Genomic DNA, 22,219 nt, shown 5'->3' with positions numbered 1-22,219 from the left:
CCCCATATTCATATGCCCTTACAACAACCACATGGATGCTGCAGTGCCACCCTGCCTATCTTCTCCCCCATCCTGCCCACTGGGTCTCTGCAGGAATTTCCCTCTCCCAATGGATCCCTACTGTCCTTAAACCTGATTTCCATCCTACTAGGATCCAGACACTCCTCCTCACTTACCTTTTCAAGAGCTCCGAAGCCTTCTATAGTATTGGAATGGGTCACTTTGTCACTTGGCTACATGGCTTGATTCTAGAATTGTGCCACATAGGTGAGAGACAAACCACTCTGTTTTGCTACTTTCTGCAGCCCTGTGCAATCTTGTTAAGACAATAAAACAGGGCAGTTATCCCTTGCCTGTGTGGCCAAAACTCGGAAGCAACCATCAAAATAGTGGCTGTGAGACAAACCACTCTGTTTTTCTGCCTTAATGAGGTTGCACAGCACTGCAGAAAGTTGCAGAAAGCTTCTGCCACATTCTGCAAACCACACAAAAACAGCAAAACAGAGTGGTTTGTCTTGCATCTGCATGGTGCAATTCTGGAAGCGGTGACACTATCAGAATGCAATTTGGTGGCTGAAAAAATGGCAACTGCTCCTAGAACCATGCCATATGGCTGATTCTGCTTCACTAATTCAGTCCGTGTAGGATTTTGAAAACCTCTCAGGTTCTGGAAGCTCTGCTTCCAGAATCATGTCACATGGCCGCTCAATGAAGCAATCTGTTCCAGTGGTCTGCAAGGCTTTGTGGACCTTCACTAAGTTTTGGGAGGGCCAAGGCAGGCAGGCCTAGGCCTATGCTAGGCCTCCAATGGCCTTACTCATCCCTGAGGCACCCTATGGTCCATTTCATGACCTGCACATTCTTTTAACAATTGCATTGGGGAGAACAGTGATGGGGGATCATTCAGTGAGATATTCACTTAATGGCCATTGCGACATACAACTGTAATGAACAGGCTCTGTTTCTGCAGCACTGAGCAATCTTGTTAAGGCAACAAAACAGGGCAGTTTGTCCCTCGCCTATGTGGCAAAGACTTGGAAGCTCGAGGATTACCTATATGCAGCACTTTGAGCTACCAGAATCTGCTGACAAGAACTCTCTGAACTCTTTACTCATCTGCAGGGGCTGAACTAAGAAAACTCCCTAGCTCGTTCATTCTATAGCTCAAGGAACAAATATTCTTTTTCCCTGTATCTGGTTATCTCTAAATGGGACCCTAATCAGTAAAGTTGTGTCTGAATAAAGCATGTTGGGTAAATCAGTAGTTTTAGATCCAATTTTCTGTATAAACTTTCTTTATGAACTACTATTTCTTAATTTTAATATGAATGTTTGAACTAAAACATCACTGCTGTTGGACTTTAGTTTTTCAGATTCCCAATTTGAAGACAAACTGGCTAGGCATGGATTATTTCTGCCTGTCGTGTAACACTCATGTAGATAAAACTGAATCTTAAATTGTTATCTTTTTCATTTCAGCCTCTCACTGACTTTGAAATTAGTTTCCTAAATGCAATTGGAGATCTGCTTGACCTCATTCCTGCCTTAACCTCAGACTCAAGAAACAATGATTTTCTTTCTATGCCAGAAGTTTCTAGGATGTATCAATGGGATATGGGTCATTGCTCAGCTTTAATCAAGGTGAGAGCATTAGCATTAAAAAAAAAACTTTTACTTTAGGATTACAGGGGCTGATGAAACCGATCACAGCACAATCCAAGCAGTCTACAAATATTAATCCATTGTCAACACAACCTGCTTATTCTCCATTATTCTTATTACCTGGGGTTTCAGGAGCACTGCTGTAACCAACTGAATTAGCCAACCCAAAAACGTTGATTCATCTCTTTCAACAGCTTAAATAGCCTAATTCTATTTATTCAGAGGCCTTTCAATTTAATGCAGGATGTGAATCCAACATGAAATTAGGGAAACCGAAGCTTCACACATTACTAAGTAGCATGAGAATCCATAAAATTTGGATGCATTTTTAACAGATTGGAATTAAGTGGCAGGCACACAGTAGAATATACCTAAGAAATTAAGACATACATTTGTTTTTTCAAATATTTTGGAGTTAGTTTCCTGACTGGGCAATGAGTTGGACTAGATATTTCCCAAGGTTCCTTCAGTCCTATAATTCTATTATTTCTTTAAGTCCTTAGGGTTCAGATATATGGCAAAGCCCATCAAATGGTTATTTCAATGATGGTTTTTGATGTTTGCTTCTAGTTTTACCTTGTCTGCTGAATATGCACTGGTTGTTATGCTATTCAGGTTGTATTATTTTTAATTGTTGTTGGCTACCCAGAGCCCTTATGATGAGATGGGTGGCCTTAAAAACGTAAATAAATAAATAGTTCTGGTTCCATGCCTCTGGATTGGACAGGTTCATAAACTGAAGGTCCATTTGGACTTAAAATTTCTGCTTGCAGGTCTGTGACTAGGAAGGCCTTTACATAATTCCATTTTATGTGTCAATTCCGAACATTCCCAGATCAGGAGATGCAGTTCTCGACTGAACAATTGTAATATGATTTACATGGGATTGTTTTTGAAAACTACTTGAAAGCTACAACAGTCCAGAATGCAGTGGCTTGAGTCTTATGGGCATTTCTTATTTTCTTCAGATAATTCCATCACTGCAAGAGGTGTATTAGTTACTCATTGGCTTTCAAGTTTAATTCAAGGTTCTGTTTGGCATTTTAAAGCCCTATATGGCTAATGATCTGGATATCTTTGAGATTGCCTACTCCCAGGGGTCTCTGACAGTCTTGCAAGGTAGTTCAGACAGGAAGCAAATTCAGATGAACTAATTCTACTTTATTGTAAGATTACAGCAACCAAGTCTCACAAGTCTGAAAGTACATTTCTCCCCTGTTGCTAAGATGTCCAAGAAACTAGGGAGGGTCTGAGATGTTTGCCACACCCACATTCCTGCTGCAGGCTAACCTGCCTCTTATTGGCTTGGTTTCCCTGGCCTATGTTTCTTCTCTTGTCACTCAGATTCATTTTATATGCCATTATAGTCTCTGTACAATAAAATATTTTGGTGTAAGCAGCCATCAAGTCCTATCTTTGAAAGTCTATTAGGGACCATGTAGACATCCTTTTTCAACTGCTATTCTTTTCCTTTGAACAGATCTCCACCTAAGGTTAGATAAGACCACACCTGTACAAAAGAGGTGAGCTTGGTTTGCACCATTGCACCTGCCATCTTGCCAATTTTCACACACACCAATGATGGTGTCCTGCTTTCCTCTGTGCAAGGAATGCTAAGAAAGCTAACTTGAATAGTTTTCACGACTTTTCAGCTCCATAGGTCTGCTGAATACATTTTTTTCTTTTTTATTCTTATCCAATGGATAGTGGCAGGGAAAAAAAACCCTCACTTTTTTGTCTTTCCTGGCCTACATCCTTAATTCTTGCAACACCTTCAAAGTTGTGTCAGGCCAGTTCTTCTATTACCTGTGTTTCCCCAAAAATAAGACCCTAGCCTATATATTTTTTGAACCCTGAAATAAGCGCTTGGTCTTATTGCCATGTGCTCAAAAGCCTGATTGGGCTTATTATCAGGGGGATATCTTATTTTGGGGGAAACAGGGTAATGTTTTAATTCACATTACTAATTGTATGCAGGCTATAAAAATACTAACCAACAATTAATAAAAGGATTTTTAAAAATGTTAAATTTCATAAAAGAAAAACAAAAGTGATTTGTCTGTTATTTCTAGATAACTAATTCATTCTTTTTCTCAGGTCCTCCCTGGATATGAGAATATCTACTTTGCTCATTCTAGTTGGTTCACATATGCTGCCACTTTGAGAATATATAAACATTGGGACTTCAGAATTACTGACCCACAGACAAAAACAGGACGTGCCTCTTTCAGCAGTTATCCAGGTAATTTAGATGAATGAAAAATGCCATATGTGTTTCTTAGTTTGTCTGTAAACTATAACCATTTCCAATTTGGAGCTCTACAGTATATACACATAAACAAAAAAAATTTCTCCCCACTCATATTTAGAATACAAGTACCATCTTCCATTGGCTAGGTTAGCTGAAGATAATCCAACATAGCCCAACAGCACTGCATTCAGAATAGTGTTGTAGAGTTTTATAATGTAATATGAATAGTTTTTATCCCAGAGCTATAATTGCACTCAACAATGAACTAAAGGGCCACCATCAGTGAGCTGTTGGACAGCATTACTTGGTCTGTTGTGTGGATGTTTGGGTGGTTTAGGTATGGGGAATTTGTGGTGGGTGGGGGGGTGTTATGTGTATTGGACCTGGTCTTTGGGTATTAAGTGAATTTCGTTGTATGGGTATACTGTGTATACACGTACAATGACAATAAAGTTATTATTATTATTATTATGAAAGTTCTTCGACACACACAAAAACAGTTACAGATCAATTGTACAGATGTTTACATTAGAATTGAATCTTAAGTAATAAAATAAATGATTTTTCTTTTTTTTTTTTATTGAAAAAGTTTTCAAATACAAATTTTTCCCCACATTTTTCTCCCCCCTCCTCCCTAACTCCCCCTCACCACCCATCCCCCCGTGACTTCTTCACAACAAAAACCTAATTCATAACAGATTATATAATATTTTACCACCCCCTTACTCCCTCCTCTAAATACTGCCCCTTACTTACTAATAATATTATTAATATTATTACTTCCCCCTTTTACCATACATTTCAAAATATCATTCTACTATAACATTGCATAATAACTTCTAATTTAACATAATAATATTATTATAACTCCCAATTTAACAGTAATCTGCCCTTTTTCTCCTCCCCCATACTTATATCTATATATTAATACAACATTTCATAACAACCTTCCACTTTAAAACTATATAATAAGGCCTACTTTAACATTTAATCTTTTGTGTATATTAATATAACATTTCAAAGCAGCCTTCCCCATAAATCCTAATTTTGCATTTATTCAGCTCCACCCATTTGCTCCACTCCCATAAATATATCACTTAAACATCCCTTTTCTTAAACTAAACAATCAGTAAACTAACCTATCTCCACCCACTTTCCTACAAAATTGCCATACACAACAATTCTTAATATCTTTAATCTACTGCCCACCCTACTAAAAAAAATATTCCGTTATATAGAAAAAATCAATAACTTTAAGTTTATAATCCATATAATATCTTCTTTGATGTCTTTCCACTAGATTGTTGAGTACATCATCCATATTAGGGTAACATAGCATCCTAGTTGCAACAGATTGTTCAAAATCCTCAGTTATCATCTGCCCCCATCAGTAATAAATCTCCTCATATATATATATAAAAGGAAAACAACCACCCGAGTGACATTATAATTATATTCCATATAATATCTGTAATTGTGGTTTTCTTCAGGATTATTAATTCCCATCATCGTAATGGGTAACAACCAGATCTTCTGCGTGCCCCAGCGTAGCTCTCTTGCCTTATAGCTCAACATAAATATAATACATTTATCAATAAAAAGAAATCCAAAATAGATAATTCCAATCCAACCAATTTAAGGCTCTTTTCACATCCCAAAATTACGGCATTGCAGAGGTCTGTCACTCTCCTCAGGATAATGTTAACCAATACTTCGCCTCAGCTGTCTTTTCATATATTCATTCATTTTTTTAAAAAAAAAAAACTGGCTTCACTGTTGCTTAATTTAGAAATTTTTATTTTTGTGAGACCTATTCCTTTTTTTCTTTTCCTTTTGTGGGCTTGATCTCCATCCTAATTTCCTTTCTGCAAGTTGTATATCAACTAATCGATTTTCATTCTGCTTTATGACTTGATCTTGTTGGTTTTGCTTTTGTAACTCATATTTCTTTTCTATCAATTGTATATCAGCTAATTGATTTCCATGCTTGTCTGTGACTTGATGAATCATGATCACGTTAGAATCCGATGCCACTTCTCTTTTATTTGTAGATAATCCAGCTGAGGTGTCTAAAGAATCCGAAGGCAATTTGTCTACAGAAGCCTCTATAATTCGATGTTTTCCCTTTATTTCCAATTCCTTCTGCTTATCCTGTATTGTGCATAAAGATGTTGAATTCATTTGCAAAATTTTTTGATAAAATTCTTCTGCTTTTTCAACAGTATTTAATTGATATCTTTCTCCTTGATATCTCAATATAATACCAACTGGAGCATCCCACCTGAATAGAATATTTCTTTTTTTAAGTTCAGTCACCAGAAAACCAAATTTCTTTCTTTCCAATAATATCTTGGGCGGGAGCTCTTTGTATATCCAAATCTTTCTTCCAAACCATTGCAAAGTAGAGTTGTAAGAATTTTGCACAATATTATTTCTTATCTCCTTATCTGTAAAATAAATCACCACATCTCTAGGCAATTGCCTTTGCTTTGCAGTCCAGGAATTTATTCTATAAACTCTATCGATCCTACAAAATACTTCCTCAGATTGAACCTTTAAATCCCAGCCAGAATTTCAGAAGATATTTTCCTTAAATCATCTCTGTTATTTTCCTGCAGTCCTCTCAGTCTAATCGCATATTCAGTGAAATTATATTGCATCATTAAAACTTCTCTTTCAATCCGTTGTTGTAAATTTTCTGCATTACAAGTCTTTTGATCAGCCTCCATTTTAGGTTTTTCTTCTAAGCTATTATCTGAGTATTTGTCAAGTCATTTTCAATTTTTTGTATTCTATTGTCCAAATTGTCCTCAATTTCTTCCATTTTAGACTCTAATAAATTAATATTTGCATCCAACTGGATCATAAATTCTGTAAAACCATTAGCCATTTTTATAATCTTTCGTTCCAAAATATTGCACCAATTCTTTAATTTCCTACTTAAATTTTTCAAAGTTCTGATTCACAATCTCATCCCTTCTTACAATCTCCTCCAAGAGAAATTCTATTATGTTAAAATCGGGTTTCTGAGACTGGAGATTTAGAACTTGTTCATGTAGTTTGTTAATGGGGGAATCCCCCCCACTGCTTGTTTGTCCGGCTTTATAAGTCTCAATGCCATGTTTCCGCCCAGACAAACTTTTTTAGAAAAGAAAAGAAAAGCAGAGAAAAAACAAGCTTCTTTCCAACCAAGATCAATATCAAATCTCCAGGAGAAAAAAAACACAAAAGTGAAGTTTTATCTTCAATTGTAGCCAAGAGTATTTATTCCGCTACTTTGTAGTAATAGAAAACGGAAGGACTTTCCCTTTCAGCCCCTTCTCAAGCCTCGGCAGTCGCCATTTTTAAAAATTCTTTTTTCCTTCTTGAATAACTTTTATAAAATAAATGAAATACTTGCGATTCAGGATCACAGGTCCAACTCACGTCCTCTTTAATTAATCTGTTAAATTTGTAGGCTTGTTCTTGTTGCCTAGCTCTGCATAAGCAGAGGTCTCCCAAAGCCCGGAGCGGCGGCTAGGGAAATGGGGAGTCTCATCTGCTCCGTCCCCAAAAGTAAAAAAAAAACTTTTGGGGCTACGCAGAGAGCTCTACCTGCCCTAGCCAGCTCTATCTCCATTTCCTCGGGGAAACGGAGTTTTTTCGAGCCGCCATTCCGTTGTGAAGGCGGCTCTTTACAGGCAATGGGGCTGGCGATCCCAAGGGATCGTCTAGCAGCGACAAGCAGCAAACCGGAAGTTGTATAAATGATTTTTCTTATGGTGCCTTTTGTGAGATGAAAAGCAAGGAAAGCTTTTCCCAAGATGAGTTGAAATCAGGGATGAATATGCAGCATTGCAGTCCTTTATGTATTTTGTTCCCATCCCAAAAGATTGGACTGCACGTATCTCCAAAAGAAACTGGAATAGTTAGATCCATCTTGAGTCCTCCTTCTCCCCTATAGTTCATATGTGGCAATCATTACTCAAACCATGACATGGACTGAAAGGGAGTATAATTTTTTCTGGTCTTGTGAATAATTTTTCATGTATTTTGTTAAAATGAATTTAATGTGCCTGGGGCTGAAAGGACATTCATGTGCAAATGAATGCCCCCATATAAATAAAACCACTGAGAAGGTCTTTACCTGATTGTGCTTTGTTGGAGACACTGAAAGAAAAGCCTCTTTGGAGACTTGGCCAGTCCTGTCCAATCCACGTTTCTGGAAGCAATTGTAGAATGCATGACCTCTTCACAAATAGGTCCAGTTCACCACTTCCAGAGTCTCATTGTTGAAAACCTTATATAATTTAACTGAATTTGGTTTCCTTTCATTTATAATCAGTTGATTCTGGTGTAGAATTCTGTAGATTCTTTGTTTTTATCCATTTAATTTCCTTCATTTGCGGAAATCAAGCATTAGAATAAAAAAAAAATGAAGGGTTTCTTTTTGAATAACAAATTTTTTGAAAATTCTTGTTTCAGGCTTTTTGGTTTCCCTAGATGACTTTTACATACTTGGCAGCGGATTGATTATGTTGCAGACCACAAACAGTGTATTCAACCTTTCTCTTCTTAAACAAGTGGTACCCGAGAGCCTCTTTGCATGGGAGAGAGTCCGTATTGCCAATATGATGGCAGATTCTGGAAAGACCTGGGCCCAAACCTTTGAAAAACAAAATTCTGGTTGGTATATTTGAATGGGAATCTTTTCACCCATGATTCTATGTGGGGAAAAGCACAGTTAAGATTTAACTATTTTCTCACTGCTCTCTAGGTACTTACAATAACCAATATATGATACTTGATACAAAAAAGATCAAATTGCAAAGAAGCATTGAAGATGGGACTCTTTATATCATTGAACAGGTTCCCAATCTTGTAGAATATTCTGATCAAACAAATATTCTCCGTAAAGGTAAATACTTATGTAAGAGTTTTTGAATAATGGAATACGGGAGAGGGCCAAAGGTAAATAACCTCAACTAAAACTTCCTAATAGAAATTGCAAATAATCTCAATGTTAATAAATGCAATTTACCAGGAATTCAAAATTTGTATTTATAGAAATAATTGTGTGTGTGTGTGAGACAGTACTAAACACAAATTTCCTTTGTGGTACAGAGGGTAGATGATGTAAATTCACATTCTTTTGCTGAATTTGAAATTCCTTAAATACCTCAGCTTTGCCAAATGTAACCTCTTTTTATGAAATTTTTCTACCATGCTAGTTTGGCTCACATTCCCTTGCGACTCAGTGTTTTAGAACTTGGTTAATGTTTCTTGCAGCTGAATTCAAGCAATGTACAAAAGCTCCAGATGAACTTATTCACTGGTAAAGCCTTGTTTTGCAGGATACTGGCCTTCCTACAACATCCCTTTCCATAACATAATTTACAATATGAGTGGATATAGAGAATATGTTCAAAAGTATGGTTTGGACTTTTCTTATGAAATGGCCCCAAGAGCAAAAATCTTCCGACGGGACCAAGGAAAAGTAACTGATATTGAGTCCATGAAGTACATCATGAGATATAATAGTATGTCATTTTAAATTTTTCTATTGATTTTTTTAGATTGTTTTCTCTTCCATAATAAGAAAACCTCATTATCAAACATTTGTTTTGCAATAACGATATCTGCTCATCTTTCATAATGTTAAACTATGCAACTCTTGGCCATTATCTGTTGAATCTAGTTAAAATAAATAAATGTTGAATTTTAAATACATCATATTTTTCGATACAATTTTCCAAGTCTGTGAGTGACAGGAGCCAAATTTCTATTACTTATTGTTAAACAACTTCTCAGAGTAGACCTCTTTTCTACTCTCTTATTCTAACCTGCTTCATAGATAAAATCCAACTGGGGTGGAAAGAAAATGACTCCAATTTCTTTGAAGGAGAAGCAAGAATCAAATGACAGACTTCTGACTCTACAGATACAGGGTTAAATCATGGTTAAGCAAGTGAGCGAAAACTTACTTATCCCTTTCCCTTTATTTCCAGATTATAAGAAAGATCCATACACAAGACACAATCCCTGCAATACCATTTGTTGCCGAGAAGACTTGAAGCACAAGGCTCCAGTTCCAGCTGGATGCTATGATTCTAAGGTACACATTCCTAAAGGAATTGCCCCACTATAGATATGTGTGGAATGGAGAAAACATTAGCTGGTTCACATTATTCTGCATACACAATACTCTCCCCACTGCACATCATTATATGTGCCTGTAATTACTTGTGCATTCAAATGCAGGTGCAGCAGCTGGCCAAACCAAGCTACCTTGACAATCATTGACATCATTTTTATCATGCTTCCATTGATAGCAGCTTTCATCTTTATTTAGTTAACTTTATTGATTAGTCCTTGGGCCATATTAAAGTGCAGAGTTCCAGACACAAATTATTTTATATATATATAATAATATAAAAATAATATAAAAACAATTTAAAATGGAATTGGATAAAATACAATTTAAAATGAAATTGGAATAAAATACAGTTTAAAATGAAGTTGGAATAAAATACAATAATTTAATATATAAATAACTGAAATATGATAAAATTAGCTTTTGTCTAATTAACAGTTAAAATTAAATGCGAATTCCATGTAAATATTTGTTTTTGTGTTGGGATTGTAAAGTATAGCCATTTCAGAGGGAACTTGGGAACTATTCCAGTTTCCTGCAACAGACCAGTACAGAGTAAAATGTTTAATTCTCCCTTTAAAATTGAGGCAAAGGGTCTCTAGTAGCCTTAATCAGCCTGGCTAACTGCAATGGACATTCAGAATTATAGCTTAGCAACCCTTGGAAGAGCCATAGCCATTCCTGTCCTTGAGAAATTAATACTATTTAAGGAATATCATAGTCTGTGTTCTTAACCTGTGTGTAGGCTGCAAGATTCAATCTGAGAGTCACCAGGATAAAAGATTTGTTCTCCCAAGCTTTCAGTCTTGTGCTGGAGTCCATCAGGGAAACAGCACAAGCCCGAAAACTTGGAAAATAAACTTTTGGTCTTGGTGTCTGACTCAGATTTGATCCTGCAACGTTATCTTGGGACATGTATACTTAACTTCATTTGTATGTGTAGGCTGTTTGGTTTTGTGGAAGGAAGATTCAGAAATTCTGAACACTGACCTGCCATTTTTATCCATCATTTTTGCATATTTGCAATGATACAGAAGACTCATACAGGAACAGAACATTGAGATTCTGTAATTACTTACTTTTTACTTCAGGATGTCAAAAAGAGAAATAGTAAGAATTGTGAGGGAAATAGTTAAAGGAGTTAATTGAAATATGGGCAAAATATGAACAGAAAGGTTGGTTGGTCAGTTGGTTTATTTAAAGCATTTATATGGCCATCCAACTCAGATAATATGACTCTTAAGTAGCATTAAAAAAAAAAAGGAAAAGTCAAAACCAACAAATAGAAAAAACCCAACCTGTATCATTAAAACCATGTAGGCAATAAATGGCGAACACTGCTGAAGTGCAGTATAACTGCTATTGATGGGGACTCTACTCATTCTGGCCAAAAGGCTTGTAATGGTTTGCAGGTTCCAGCCAATTTATGCTGAAGGGAGGATTACACCAAAAGGGCCACCATTGAGAAGGCACATCTCCAGGGTCTCATAAGATGATATGGAAAGGGACATGCCCCTCCAATTGCAATGTGTGGGATGGAGAGATATTGTATGCTTGGAGGGCTTTTGTAGGTGATAACCAACAACTTGAATTACACCCAGAAGCCAGTCAGTGTAGCTCATGGAGCAACAGTGTCACTTGGGTGTCACAAGAAATTCCCATTACTACTACACCACCACATTCAAGACCAATTGTAGGTTCTGGATAGTTTTCGAAGATAGTTGTATGTGCAGCACATTACAAGACTGAGTATCTTTGGGTCAGAGAAGAAACAGCACAAGATAATTGTTAAGATTATCTCACTGAGGAGGTTGGTTGTTGAAATCTCACCATGCTTTCATTGCTAGGGAATGTGGCTTAATATTTGATAATCTATTCATAAAATCAGCTCAAGACAAAACCTGGATAAATCCAAATTTGTCATGGATCCTTGTGTGCCAGCTTTCTTTTTATTTAAATATAGGAAATTGTTCAGTCCTCTCTCCTTGCTTTACAGAGAATTAAAATACACAAAATCATATCTCACCAGTATCAAATGTATGATTTAGTATCTGCATTCTGGTCCTCAATTCACCTTGCTGAATAAAGGGGCCTGGTTTGCAGCACATGTGATTCAGTTAACATGGTTTGGATTGTCCTGGGCCATTTCTGAATAATTTTGCTTTCTTTTAATGTCACATAGAAAGAAAAAAAAACAATGAATTAAAATGACCCATTTATATTTGAAGGGGATTTTAGAAATAATTTGTGCATGTTATATTTGTGAAATATCCATCTACCCCTTTTCTCCTTACATGACCTCTTTTTTAAAATTTGGTATAGGTAGCAGATATCAATATGGCTGCAAAATTTACAGCCTATGCCATCAATGGCCCCCCTGTGGAGAATGGCCTGCCTATCTTCAGCTGGGTTCATTTCAACAAGACGAAGCACCAGGGTCTGCCAGAGTCATATAACTTCGATTTTGTTACTATGAAACCAGTGCTGTGAATCTGTAAATTCTGAAAATTGTGTTTACATCAAATAAACAGACCTGGATATACCTTGATTTTACTCATGGCTTCTTATGAGAAAGATAAAGCCTAATATATGCAAGTATATATGGGCATAATAGCATATATAACCTTGGATTCTAGATGAATTCTGGCAGCTGCTTAGTGAATTTCCAGCAATTCCATAAATAGTTCCTAGTTGTGTGCTTTGTTGCCCATTCTATCATCTTTGCCTGTTTGTCTGTCTTGTTTCTCTGACATTTATATACTCTTTCTCTCTAGTATTTTGAACTGATATTTCCATTTCTTAAACCAAATGATCTTTTGTTCTTCCAAACTAATCACACAAAACTCAAAAGTTTAAAAACCCAGTAGTTTATTTCAAAGTATAAATTTCAGGCGTATCAAGACAAAACCCCACTACAATTAACACATACAGACACTAGTCTACAATGCATATAAAAGTTAGGAGAACTTGCCACCGTCCTGCTTAAACTGGACTTTTTGGTACAGCCTACATTATTTACATGTTCATCTGTTGAAGAAAAAAAATCAAGAGTGCAAATTTCTATAAGGAGTTTTGTATAAGTTTATTTATCAGTGCTTATAAATTACTGATCTGAAGAGTATCTCAGGTTTTGGCTGTCCAGTTACTTTATTTACAGTTAAAATTTAAACTTAGTCTTAAAATATATTTTCAAGCTAGCACAAGGTAAGAAACCAATCATTCTGCTTTAAAATATAGGTGAGATCCAATGATAATACTGTAGAACACAATTTGGTTTGCATTCTTGCATATTTGTACATTACTCTCAACATAACCTCTATACTGCTGAAAATATGTTTATCCAATTTTCATACACCCCAAATATGAAGATCTTAAAAACAGCAAGATTTCATATGCAAAATGAACAACTTTGCCACTGAATGAATGAGAATACTAAAGAAAGTGTAAGATGGCATCAACATAATGTAGTTTCATATTCTGGTTGTAGTTCTTCTAGCCAATACTGTGATATTGCAAGTCAAGGGATAAATAAAAATTATTGAAGCACTAATACTACATGTAATATGGATTCTAGAGCCGCAGAAGTCCTGGACACGTAGTAGCAATTGATTGGATCAGTCTAACATTGAATGAATGGACCAATTTAATGTGGTACAACCCATGTTCTAATTCTAATGGGTTGTTCTCAGACATTTTGTCAACATTTACTTTTAAGTCTTTTTATGTATAATTTAAAGAGGCACAGAAATTGCCCAACATGCTGAAAATACAGATTAATCAGGGTGTTTCAGTAAGCATTAAACATAGTGTTTTTGTTCAGAGTTCTTAGGCATTTATCAGTATCACCGAACATATCCTCTATCATTAAGTTGCTAATATAACAAGCATGTTGCATGTCTTGTTCTCCACAATCTAAATTCAACCAATTTTTTTTGTATAAAGTGTAATTTGGGGAAAAAATTGAACAGAAATAAGCTAACAAGTTCCAGACCAAGATAACAATCTTCTAGCTCACTTTCAGAATTTATATCATTTCTTCTGAAATGGAACTTGACTACTACTAGTAGCTGCATTATCAGTATTAAAGAGCAGAACATTGCTGAAATAAGTTTCACAGTGAAATTATTGTAGAAAAAGATGTCTAAACTGGGCCAGGCATACACTGCGATAAAATAGGTGTGGTGAGAAAAAAAAATACCAACATGGTACAATGTAGACAGTGAAATTTTCTTTTCTTCTTTAAGGTCTTTCAAAAAATATCTCTTCTATCCATACTATAACAAGCTCACAGTGCTGAGTGAGATGCAGTTTCTCAATCAACACAGAATAAAAATCCAGCATTAGTCGAGTTTGTTGCCATGCAATCCTGTTTATAGTAGTTTGATAGAAAAAGAATAAAGTCCCCATTATCTGTTGCAAGGACATATTAATATCTACAGATTCAGATTTTTTTTTTCCAGCCAAAGGCAGAGAATTAAGCACAGAATATAAAATATGTGTTTTGCCATTACTTACACATAAGGATTTGTTTCTGCTTAACTCCGTATTGCTTTATATAACTTGTGAGGCATGCTCATTCTGTTTTGGAAAATGTAGCATCCTATTCTATCAGCTGCAGTTCATAAATCTGAAGGCTAACAACTATCCTCTAAAATGCTAATTTAAGAAGTGCTGAAATTAACATCTGCCACAAACTTACTTGAACATGGAACGAGATCTGATACTGGAAACTGGAACTGAAAGTTCTTGAATGACTTCTTATGCCTTCTGTTAAAGTTGTAGGTCCTAGTACCCTAACCTCAAAAAGAAAGTTGCACACCTTATGAAAATATATTTTCCTCCCAGATGTTCTCAGGCCTGATTTTATTATCCAAGTACAAAAAAAAAAAAAAAAAAAATCTAAAAGGGCAAATAACAATATATTGGCTACAAACAATAGGAACTGCCAAATTAAACAGTAAAGTCCAATGCTTCTTTAAAAAATAATAATAAAAATAAAAATAATAATAAATGGTTTTGTAATTAAATGCTCCTTCCATTGATTTCTGATCCCTTTTCGTTGACTGCATTTTGCATTTTTCAGCATTCAAATTAAGATGTGGGCTAAATATACTCCTTCCGTATATAATAAAAATCTTGTGACCATTTCAGAGATGAGTTTCTAGCTAATCAGTTGTTTTATTTCCAGATTTTTGAAGGTAATAAGAAAATGTGATAAATTGATTATGCCAATTACCAACTGATTGAAGAATTCATAATACGCAAAACAAAATTTACTCACTCAAAAATAGTTTCTGACTACAACACATAGAGACAAGCAAGTTTCCACATTATTCTCAGAAAAATAAGACACAAAATGCCACAAGACTATGGTTTTTCTTTACTGAAATACACCTGCCCACATAAACAGCATTAAGACCCTGTCTTCCTAAGCTAGCTTCTGACTCTGCCTTTTTTGAACTTTGCATTTCTATTCCAACTCTATCAATTTCAGAACAGGAAGTAATAGGAAGTGCCAAGCAATGCAGTGAAGTTACCACTCACTATTTAATAGGCATTATCAACCAAGAAGATAATGTATGTCCTATTTTTCTCTAGAATATAGTATGGTAGTTATTTCTATGCCAGGTGTAGCTTATTTATTTTCAGTAGCCATGAGCTTTGCTGAATTGGAAAAAGTAGAGGATCTATTCTGTTGTTTGGACTCAGTAGGTATAGAATTTTCATGAAGTTGTTACACAGAATTCTAGATATTTGTGTCTGTTTGTTAAGAAAATGAGGTTTATTTTTTGGCTACCTACCATCTTAAGAACAGCATGATACAGCTAAACGGTGTGAGAGTGATAAATCTTCACAGATTAAATTAAATAAGTAATGTAAACATTAGCATGAATTATTGGAAAACCTGGGTATTACTTGTCAAGTGAATCTGCAATGAGAAATTATGACATTCTAGGGTTGCCAAAAGAGCTGAATATTGAAAGGATGGCAAAGAAAGAGGAACACAGAAAGTGTGACTGCATTTATTTTGAAATTATTGTTTAAGGCACAAATTAAATTATTTTTTTAAAAAAAGAGGATCATAAAAAGAGAATCAGGAAGCTATTGAAAATGCAAATGAAGTTTTCTAGAAACCTGGCTTTAGTGGTGGGCTTCAAAATACTCTCACATTCTGGTGACAAATCGAGTGCAAGCCTGCCTGGAACTTTTTCATTTCAATAAGCAGACCCATGTATAAGAACTCAAAAACTGATTGTGGGTAAGTTTCTTTGCCCTTTAGGAAGTAGGTTAGATGTCTTGTAAAGTACAATGGGCCACTCTTCTAGGACTAAGCACAACCCTGAATCCAGGCTTCCCACCTAACCTGGCTGTTATACTCTGCGCTTGTGCCAATGTTTGACATTAGATTTGACGCCACATGAAACATGTCAGCCAAATTCCCAAAACTTTCTAACTCACTATTTACTAGGTACAGTGACTTGTAAGCAAAGGGGAGGAAACTATTTCATCAGAAATACAAGCTGACTTGCTGGAGGTTATGAATTTATTTCAGTTTTGGTTGTTAGGTTTTGTAGTGTATGAAAGAGCTCTCCAAAATAATTCTGCAGAGAAGATTTTACAATGAGTTTCATGCATGAGAACAAACTCAAAACTAGGTCAAGCCACAGCCATGGGGCAAGAATGGAAGCTTTCAATGTCTTAAGTTTAACTGCTTTGAGAAGCAATCACATCTGTTGACTGGGGGTCACAGAAGGGTCCAAAACGTCCATAGATGTCTTTAGCACGCACAGCAAAGTAATATTTGCTGCCAGACACAAACTGAGTAAGTGTGCATGCCATAGGCAGAGGAAGGGCTTTTACTTCCCCAATTTTTTTCCACTGAGAGGGTACAGTGGCACTTGGGTCCTCATGGTATGCATATAGGTGATAGCTATCCACACTAGCACAGCTCCGGTCCACTTCCAAAACACTCCAAGAAAGCACAATGCCATTTTGACTTTGCACTCGGGCTAGCTTCAGGTGTGGCTTCTGAGGCAAAGAATGGTTGGCAGCTTCAGGAGGCAGTCGGGAGGGCTGCTGGGCCTCTGGCAGAGGGGCTGGATGCACAGGCCGCAATGGCTCCTAAGGGAAAAAGAAATGGTATTGTGAAGGTGGCAAAGAAGTTGCTTCATCATTTCAGAGTCTATATGAATTGATCGCTCAACAGTTAAAAATGCATGCACTTGACAAGTGGTAAGGAATTCCAGAAAAGGGGAGCAGTCACCAAAAACACTGGCTTCAGAAGGAACGAGAACTTGAAGAGTTCTTATAGAACCAAACAGATTATTGCAAAAGCAGGGTATTCTAGTCTATGCAAATCAAGGCTTTAAAGATTAAAATCAGCATTTTGAATTGTACTGGAAGCAAAATAGTAATGTGTTCCTACATTTGTCAGAAACGTCTACAGAATGAATAATTTGTGGTCCATACGTAGCCTCCAGATCTTTTTCTTATGATCTCAGAAATAACGAATTTTTTCTCTTTGCATGTGCGCATGCCCTTAAATTTCCCCCACAAACCCCAATGAGCTCTAACCCTGTCCAGCTCATTGATATCATCAACTTACTATTTTTTTCTCCATCTATTGAAGTTTTTCACAGTATTGTCCCCAATTAGTTTTAAAATATTAATGATCCCTGAATAAATACATTTGATCTTCTGTATGGTTGTATCATCTTTTCTAAATATTCATTTTAATAGATAAATGTTCTTACTGAATGTACTGGAGGAGGCCGATGATGTACTGTGAGTTGAGGTCCACCAGATCCTAAAGTTAACCCACTGTTTACAACATAAGCTGTTGTTTGAGGCACTCGCACGGTTACACCTATAAAAGATATTAGTATCAATGTATTTATGCCTTACTTTTTGGAAAGCTATTATAAACCATGCTATTTTAATAACATACAGGTAGTCCTTTATTTATGCCTACAATTAGAATTTGGTCATTGAGACATCATGTAACTGCTTTGTTTAATTACTGCAATCCTGGCACTACTGGTTGTGGTGGTTATACAATCTAGGAATCCACTAATTATTTTTAAAGAAATCAGACAGGACAACAGAAAAATCTAATGAAAAATCAAGTTGAGTTTATTTTTATTTATTTATTTAATTTATATGTCACTCATGTCACCATCTAAAGAATGAAGCTGCAAAGTGAAATGCTAACACAAAAATATATTGAACATCTACATTATAAAAAATTTAAATATTTTTCGTTGAACTATTTTTCATGTCAAACATTTATGAAATCAAATTTAACCATACATCAACTATTGCATCAGAAATCAAATTAAAAGTTTAAAAAATTACTGCCTTAAAAATTTAAATTTATATTTTGAACATATTTTTATGACTTGTGTTTTTATTAGCAACTGATAATTATGTTTCAGTTCACAGCTTACAAATGTATTTTTGAAAAGGTTTCTTACCTGAACTTTGTGGGTTGATTTGCCTTAAACCAGAATTCTGCATAACAGTGGTTCGCACAGGATTCTGTCCTGATGGTGCAGGAAGAGTAGTATAGACTACTTGATGGTTAGCAGGAGCTCTTGGTACTGGGAGTCTAGCTGTAGCCTGAGTTACTGGGCGATGTGTTACATTCACAGTTGTCTGGGCTAAGAGATAGGTAAAATAATAGTAAAAAAACTTATGCTTATGAAGACCAACACCAGTTAAAGAAATGGCATCTGTGACTTCACATTGTTGTGTAAATAAGATCTTTAGTCCCATCAAGCAACATGTGTCTACCCTAGATCTAAACATCTGGCTGACTGTGTGATCAATCATAACAATAACATACAAAACATATGGAGTCAAACAAGTTTAATAGCCCAATCATGTTGACATTTTAGTTAATCATGTAGGACTTTTTGGTGTGGTTATTTCTACAGCAATCTGCAGTCAATGTAATTGTAAAAAATGCTGGTGATTCACAAGTTTTTAATAGTCATAACTCCAATGTTATTTTGTTGTCTTTTTAAGAAAAACACTATAGCATAAGAAATAAACCAATATATTACAATGGGGAAAAAATCAACAACTGAGTTGTCAACTCTACATGCAAACATAGTTTTTGTTGCAGTCTTCTGATTCCAGCTGTTATTTCTAGTTTTGATGGAAAGTCTACCTTTTCATATATGGCTAGAGATAATATCTTCTACTTTCCCTTCGTTTTACCCTCAATCCTGGAGGTAAAACATTTATCAGAAACAAGTGCAGCATAGCAGAAAGTACATGAATTGTGTAAATGTACAACTGATCATTCAATGAACCACTTAAGAGACAAGCTATTTGTTCATCTTCATCGTAATTTCTATGAATAAAATCATTGTAACTAGGTACGAAGTACAAAGCTTATTTTAAGTTGGTGAGTGGTGCTCTTTAGGAGAGAACCGAAGACAGTATGTTTTTCTTGAAGGAAACATCTACTTATGTGTGTTTTCAATTTGTAATGCTGTGTGACTTGTTTATACAGAGAATGTAGTAGACTATGGGAACTTTCATGTCTTGTCCAGGCATCAAAGGGTGCAAAATGATGGAATATCTATCAAAAAAGCTAAGGTTCACTAAGATAGTTGTCATATGTATTTTAATACAAGAGGAAAGGAAAGAAGAGAAGAGAAGGGATGCTAGGGAGAAAAACAATCTAAGTACAATGTAGATTAGGTAGGAATCCTAATATTGAGCAGGTGAAGATAAAGAAATAAGACACAATCTCTGCAAAGGATTTTCTTGCAGGGAGGAAGTACTACTACAATAGTTTTAAAATGTTCTTTGACATGGATATTGTCTTAATTTCCTGGGACAGCAAATCTTTTCAGTGAGGGAGTTGCAACACCACTTCCCTACATATCTGCAGAAAAGCTGTGAACCAGGATGGCTTTGGCAACACTCGTGGTATTGTATAGAGAGTCCTAAGACCAAGTTTAACTTGTGGAGGATTTTATGAATAGTAAGGCATTGAATTTTAACTAGATTCACATGAAAAAAACTATATTACAGAATAATTCATATCTGATTATGAATTGTTTTCATTTATGTTTTGGACTAAATGAGTAATATCTTAAACAAAATGGTTACCATTAAGTATTTTTAAGGATTTTAAGAGGTCACGTATTGAGTATAATTTAACTAAAAGTCTGCTTAGCAATCTATTCAATTGAAACAGGTATGGTCCAGATGCTCTTTCAAGTTTCGGTGGCACCTCAATACTCAAGATGTTTAGGATACGCTATATTTGAAGCAATACTGTCATTCAATTTTTATAAATTTAAAGAATATTGGTAACACAAATAATCTCCTGAGTAAGGAACTGAAATACCCTATCAGGTTTTAACAAACATAAAATACACGTGTGATTTTGGAATGAAGTTAATTAGTCAGAAAACATTTTATTAGTTCAAAAAAGTCTTTTTGGGACATTTATTCTAATTTGTATAAGAAATAAGTTTTCATTAGAGCAAATGGATGATTATGTACAAAATCAAAATTTACCCAAATTATCAGAAGAGCAAGAGAAAATTATGAACAGTACAATAATGACCTTTGATATTACAGAAGCAATTAAAAAAAACTAAAATAGGTAAAGCACCAGGACCCGAGTGCTTACCGAATGGATTTTATAAGATTTTTTAAAAACAATTATTATTGATGAAGGAATGAATCTAAACCTTTTTTCTTTTACCTGAAGGATAACTAAAGGATAATGTAAGAATCATCTTGGATATAATTAAATATTTACAACAATGCAATGACAAACAGACTGTATTAATTTTTTTAGATGTAAACAAAGCTTTTGATAATTCGAATTGGGAGAGGGACTTCAGATGAGTTTTATACAAGGACTGAAATCTATATATGACAGAAGGCCTAGATTATAGTCAACGGAGAATTTATGAAACCATATGAGATTCAGAAAAACACAAGACAAGGGTGTCCTTTATCCCTCTTTATTTTCATGTTGGAACTATTAAAGACACATTAGACAAGATAACAGAGTAAAAGAACTGTAAATAAAGGCGCATAAATAACATGCTTTTGCTGAAGACTGGGTTCTGATTTTATAAAATCCATTGGAGGATATTGAATATGTTATGAGGAGGCTTAAAATATTTGGAGAATTGGCGGAAATGAAAATAAATAAACAAAAAGTGCAAATGTTGGTAAAGAATATGAATGAAGATCATCAAAGCAGAAAACAAGATCAAACTGGAAAACAAAACTAGGTTTAAGATTGTGAAAGTGGTAAAGTACCTGACTCTTTCTAATAAAAAATTCTATGTGGTATAAAAATAACTCTGTAAAAGTATAGAATGAGATAAAGTGGATTTGCACAGATGGGACAAACTAGATTCGCCACTAATGAGAAGAATCTGTTATTAAAGGAAATGTTTTACTCAGAATGTTATTTCTGTTTCAGATTATAGTGATTCTGATCAAAGACCTCTCTTTTGAATAATGGTAGGTTATTTTCAAATTTATCTGGCAAAACAAGAATTAAATACAAGCTTTTAAAAGATGCAAAAGAAAGAGGTCCTGCTTTGAATGGTGGCGGTGGGGGTCATTTCTCCTGCTGACAAACAGCTGATTTTGCCAACAAAGTAGGTTTTTTGGCAGCTAGTTCTCTAGATCTGAATGGGAATAGCTAGGAATGAGGAGGAGCTGACGTCACGACGGAACAGACGGAGGATTCCTGGGCTCCAGGATCGCTGCCGAAAGCCCCGCTGCTGGACGGTCCTTTTCGGACCTCACAGTCTTGTTTTGACTGTGATAGTGGAGGGCACATCCTGACAATCCCAGGGACACCGCAAAGTCCCTGGTTGATCCAGGAGAAGCCCTTTTTCTAGCAGCGGGGGTGGCAGCCATAGTAGCTGCTGAAGTTGGGACAGCTCCGGAAGAAGAATAGAAGGACAGTGAGTCGATGCGGTGAGAGACTTTTAATTTAAACTGATGCAAAGAACACCCTGAGATTGAAGTGGGAATTAAATTGGACTTAAAAGAAATCAAGCGGCGAAATTAAGCAGGAGTCATTTTCTATTTTAATCTATTTACATCGATGGAGCTTTAAATTTCTGTTTTGCTTTTGACTGGGACTGGATGGAAAAGGATTGATAGAACTGAGAGTTTAA

The 22,219-nt window shown here is 35.6% G+C and overlaps 2 protein-coding genes across 3 annotated transcripts in view; one reads left to right on the top strand and one right to left on the bottom strand.

The window, feature by feature from the left end:
- PLBD1 (phospholipase B domain containing 1) overlaps window positions 1–12,577 on the top strand; it is a 45,211-nt gene extending 32,634 nt beyond the window's left edge. The window contains exons 5-11 of the mRNA XM_070947024.1: window positions 1,480–1,641; window positions 3,760–3,904; window positions 8,378–8,578; window positions 8,670–8,810; window positions 9,247–9,432; window positions 9,901–10,007; window positions 12,369–12,577. Coding sequence (XP_070803125.1) covers window positions 1,480–1,641; window positions 3,760–3,904; window positions 8,378–8,578; window positions 8,670–8,810; window positions 9,247–9,432; window positions 9,901–10,007; window positions 12,369–12,536 — 1,110 coding nt within the window. The 3' untranslated portion in view covers window positions 12,537–12,577. The remainder of the gene's footprint in view (window positions 1–1,479; window positions 1,642–3,759; window positions 3,905–8,377; window positions 8,579–8,669; window positions 8,811–9,246; window positions 9,433–9,900; window positions 10,008–12,368) is intronic.
- Window positions 12,578–12,897: 320 nt separating this feature from the next.
- ATF7IP (activating transcription factor 7 interacting protein) overlaps window positions 12,898–22,219 on the bottom strand; it is a 96,642-nt gene continuing 87,320 nt past the window's right edge. For both annotated transcript variants that reach the window (XM_070947039.1, XM_070947041.1), the window contains exons 13-15: window positions 18,521–18,706; window positions 17,801–17,913; window positions 12,898–17,168 (exon numbers count right to left, since the gene is read on the bottom strand). In XM_070947039.1, the coding sequence (XP_070803140.1) occupies window positions 16,752–17,168; window positions 17,801–17,913; window positions 18,521–18,706 (716 nt within the window). In that variant the 3' untranslated portion in view covers window positions 12,898–16,751. The remainder of the gene's footprint in view (window positions 17,169–17,800; window positions 17,914–18,520; window positions 18,707–22,219) is intronic.

The sequence above is a fragment of the Pituophis catenifer genome, unplaced genomic scaffold (genome assembly GCF_029215685.1).
Source record: "Pituophis catenifer annectens isolate HBS135680 unplaced genomic scaffold, rPitCat1.0.hap2 SCAF_7, whole genome shotgun sequence".
NCBI lineage: Eukaryota > Metazoa > Chordata > Lepidosauria > Squamata > Colubridae > Pituophis > Pituophis catenifer.
This window is presented reverse-complemented; position numbering and strand designations above follow the sequence as displayed.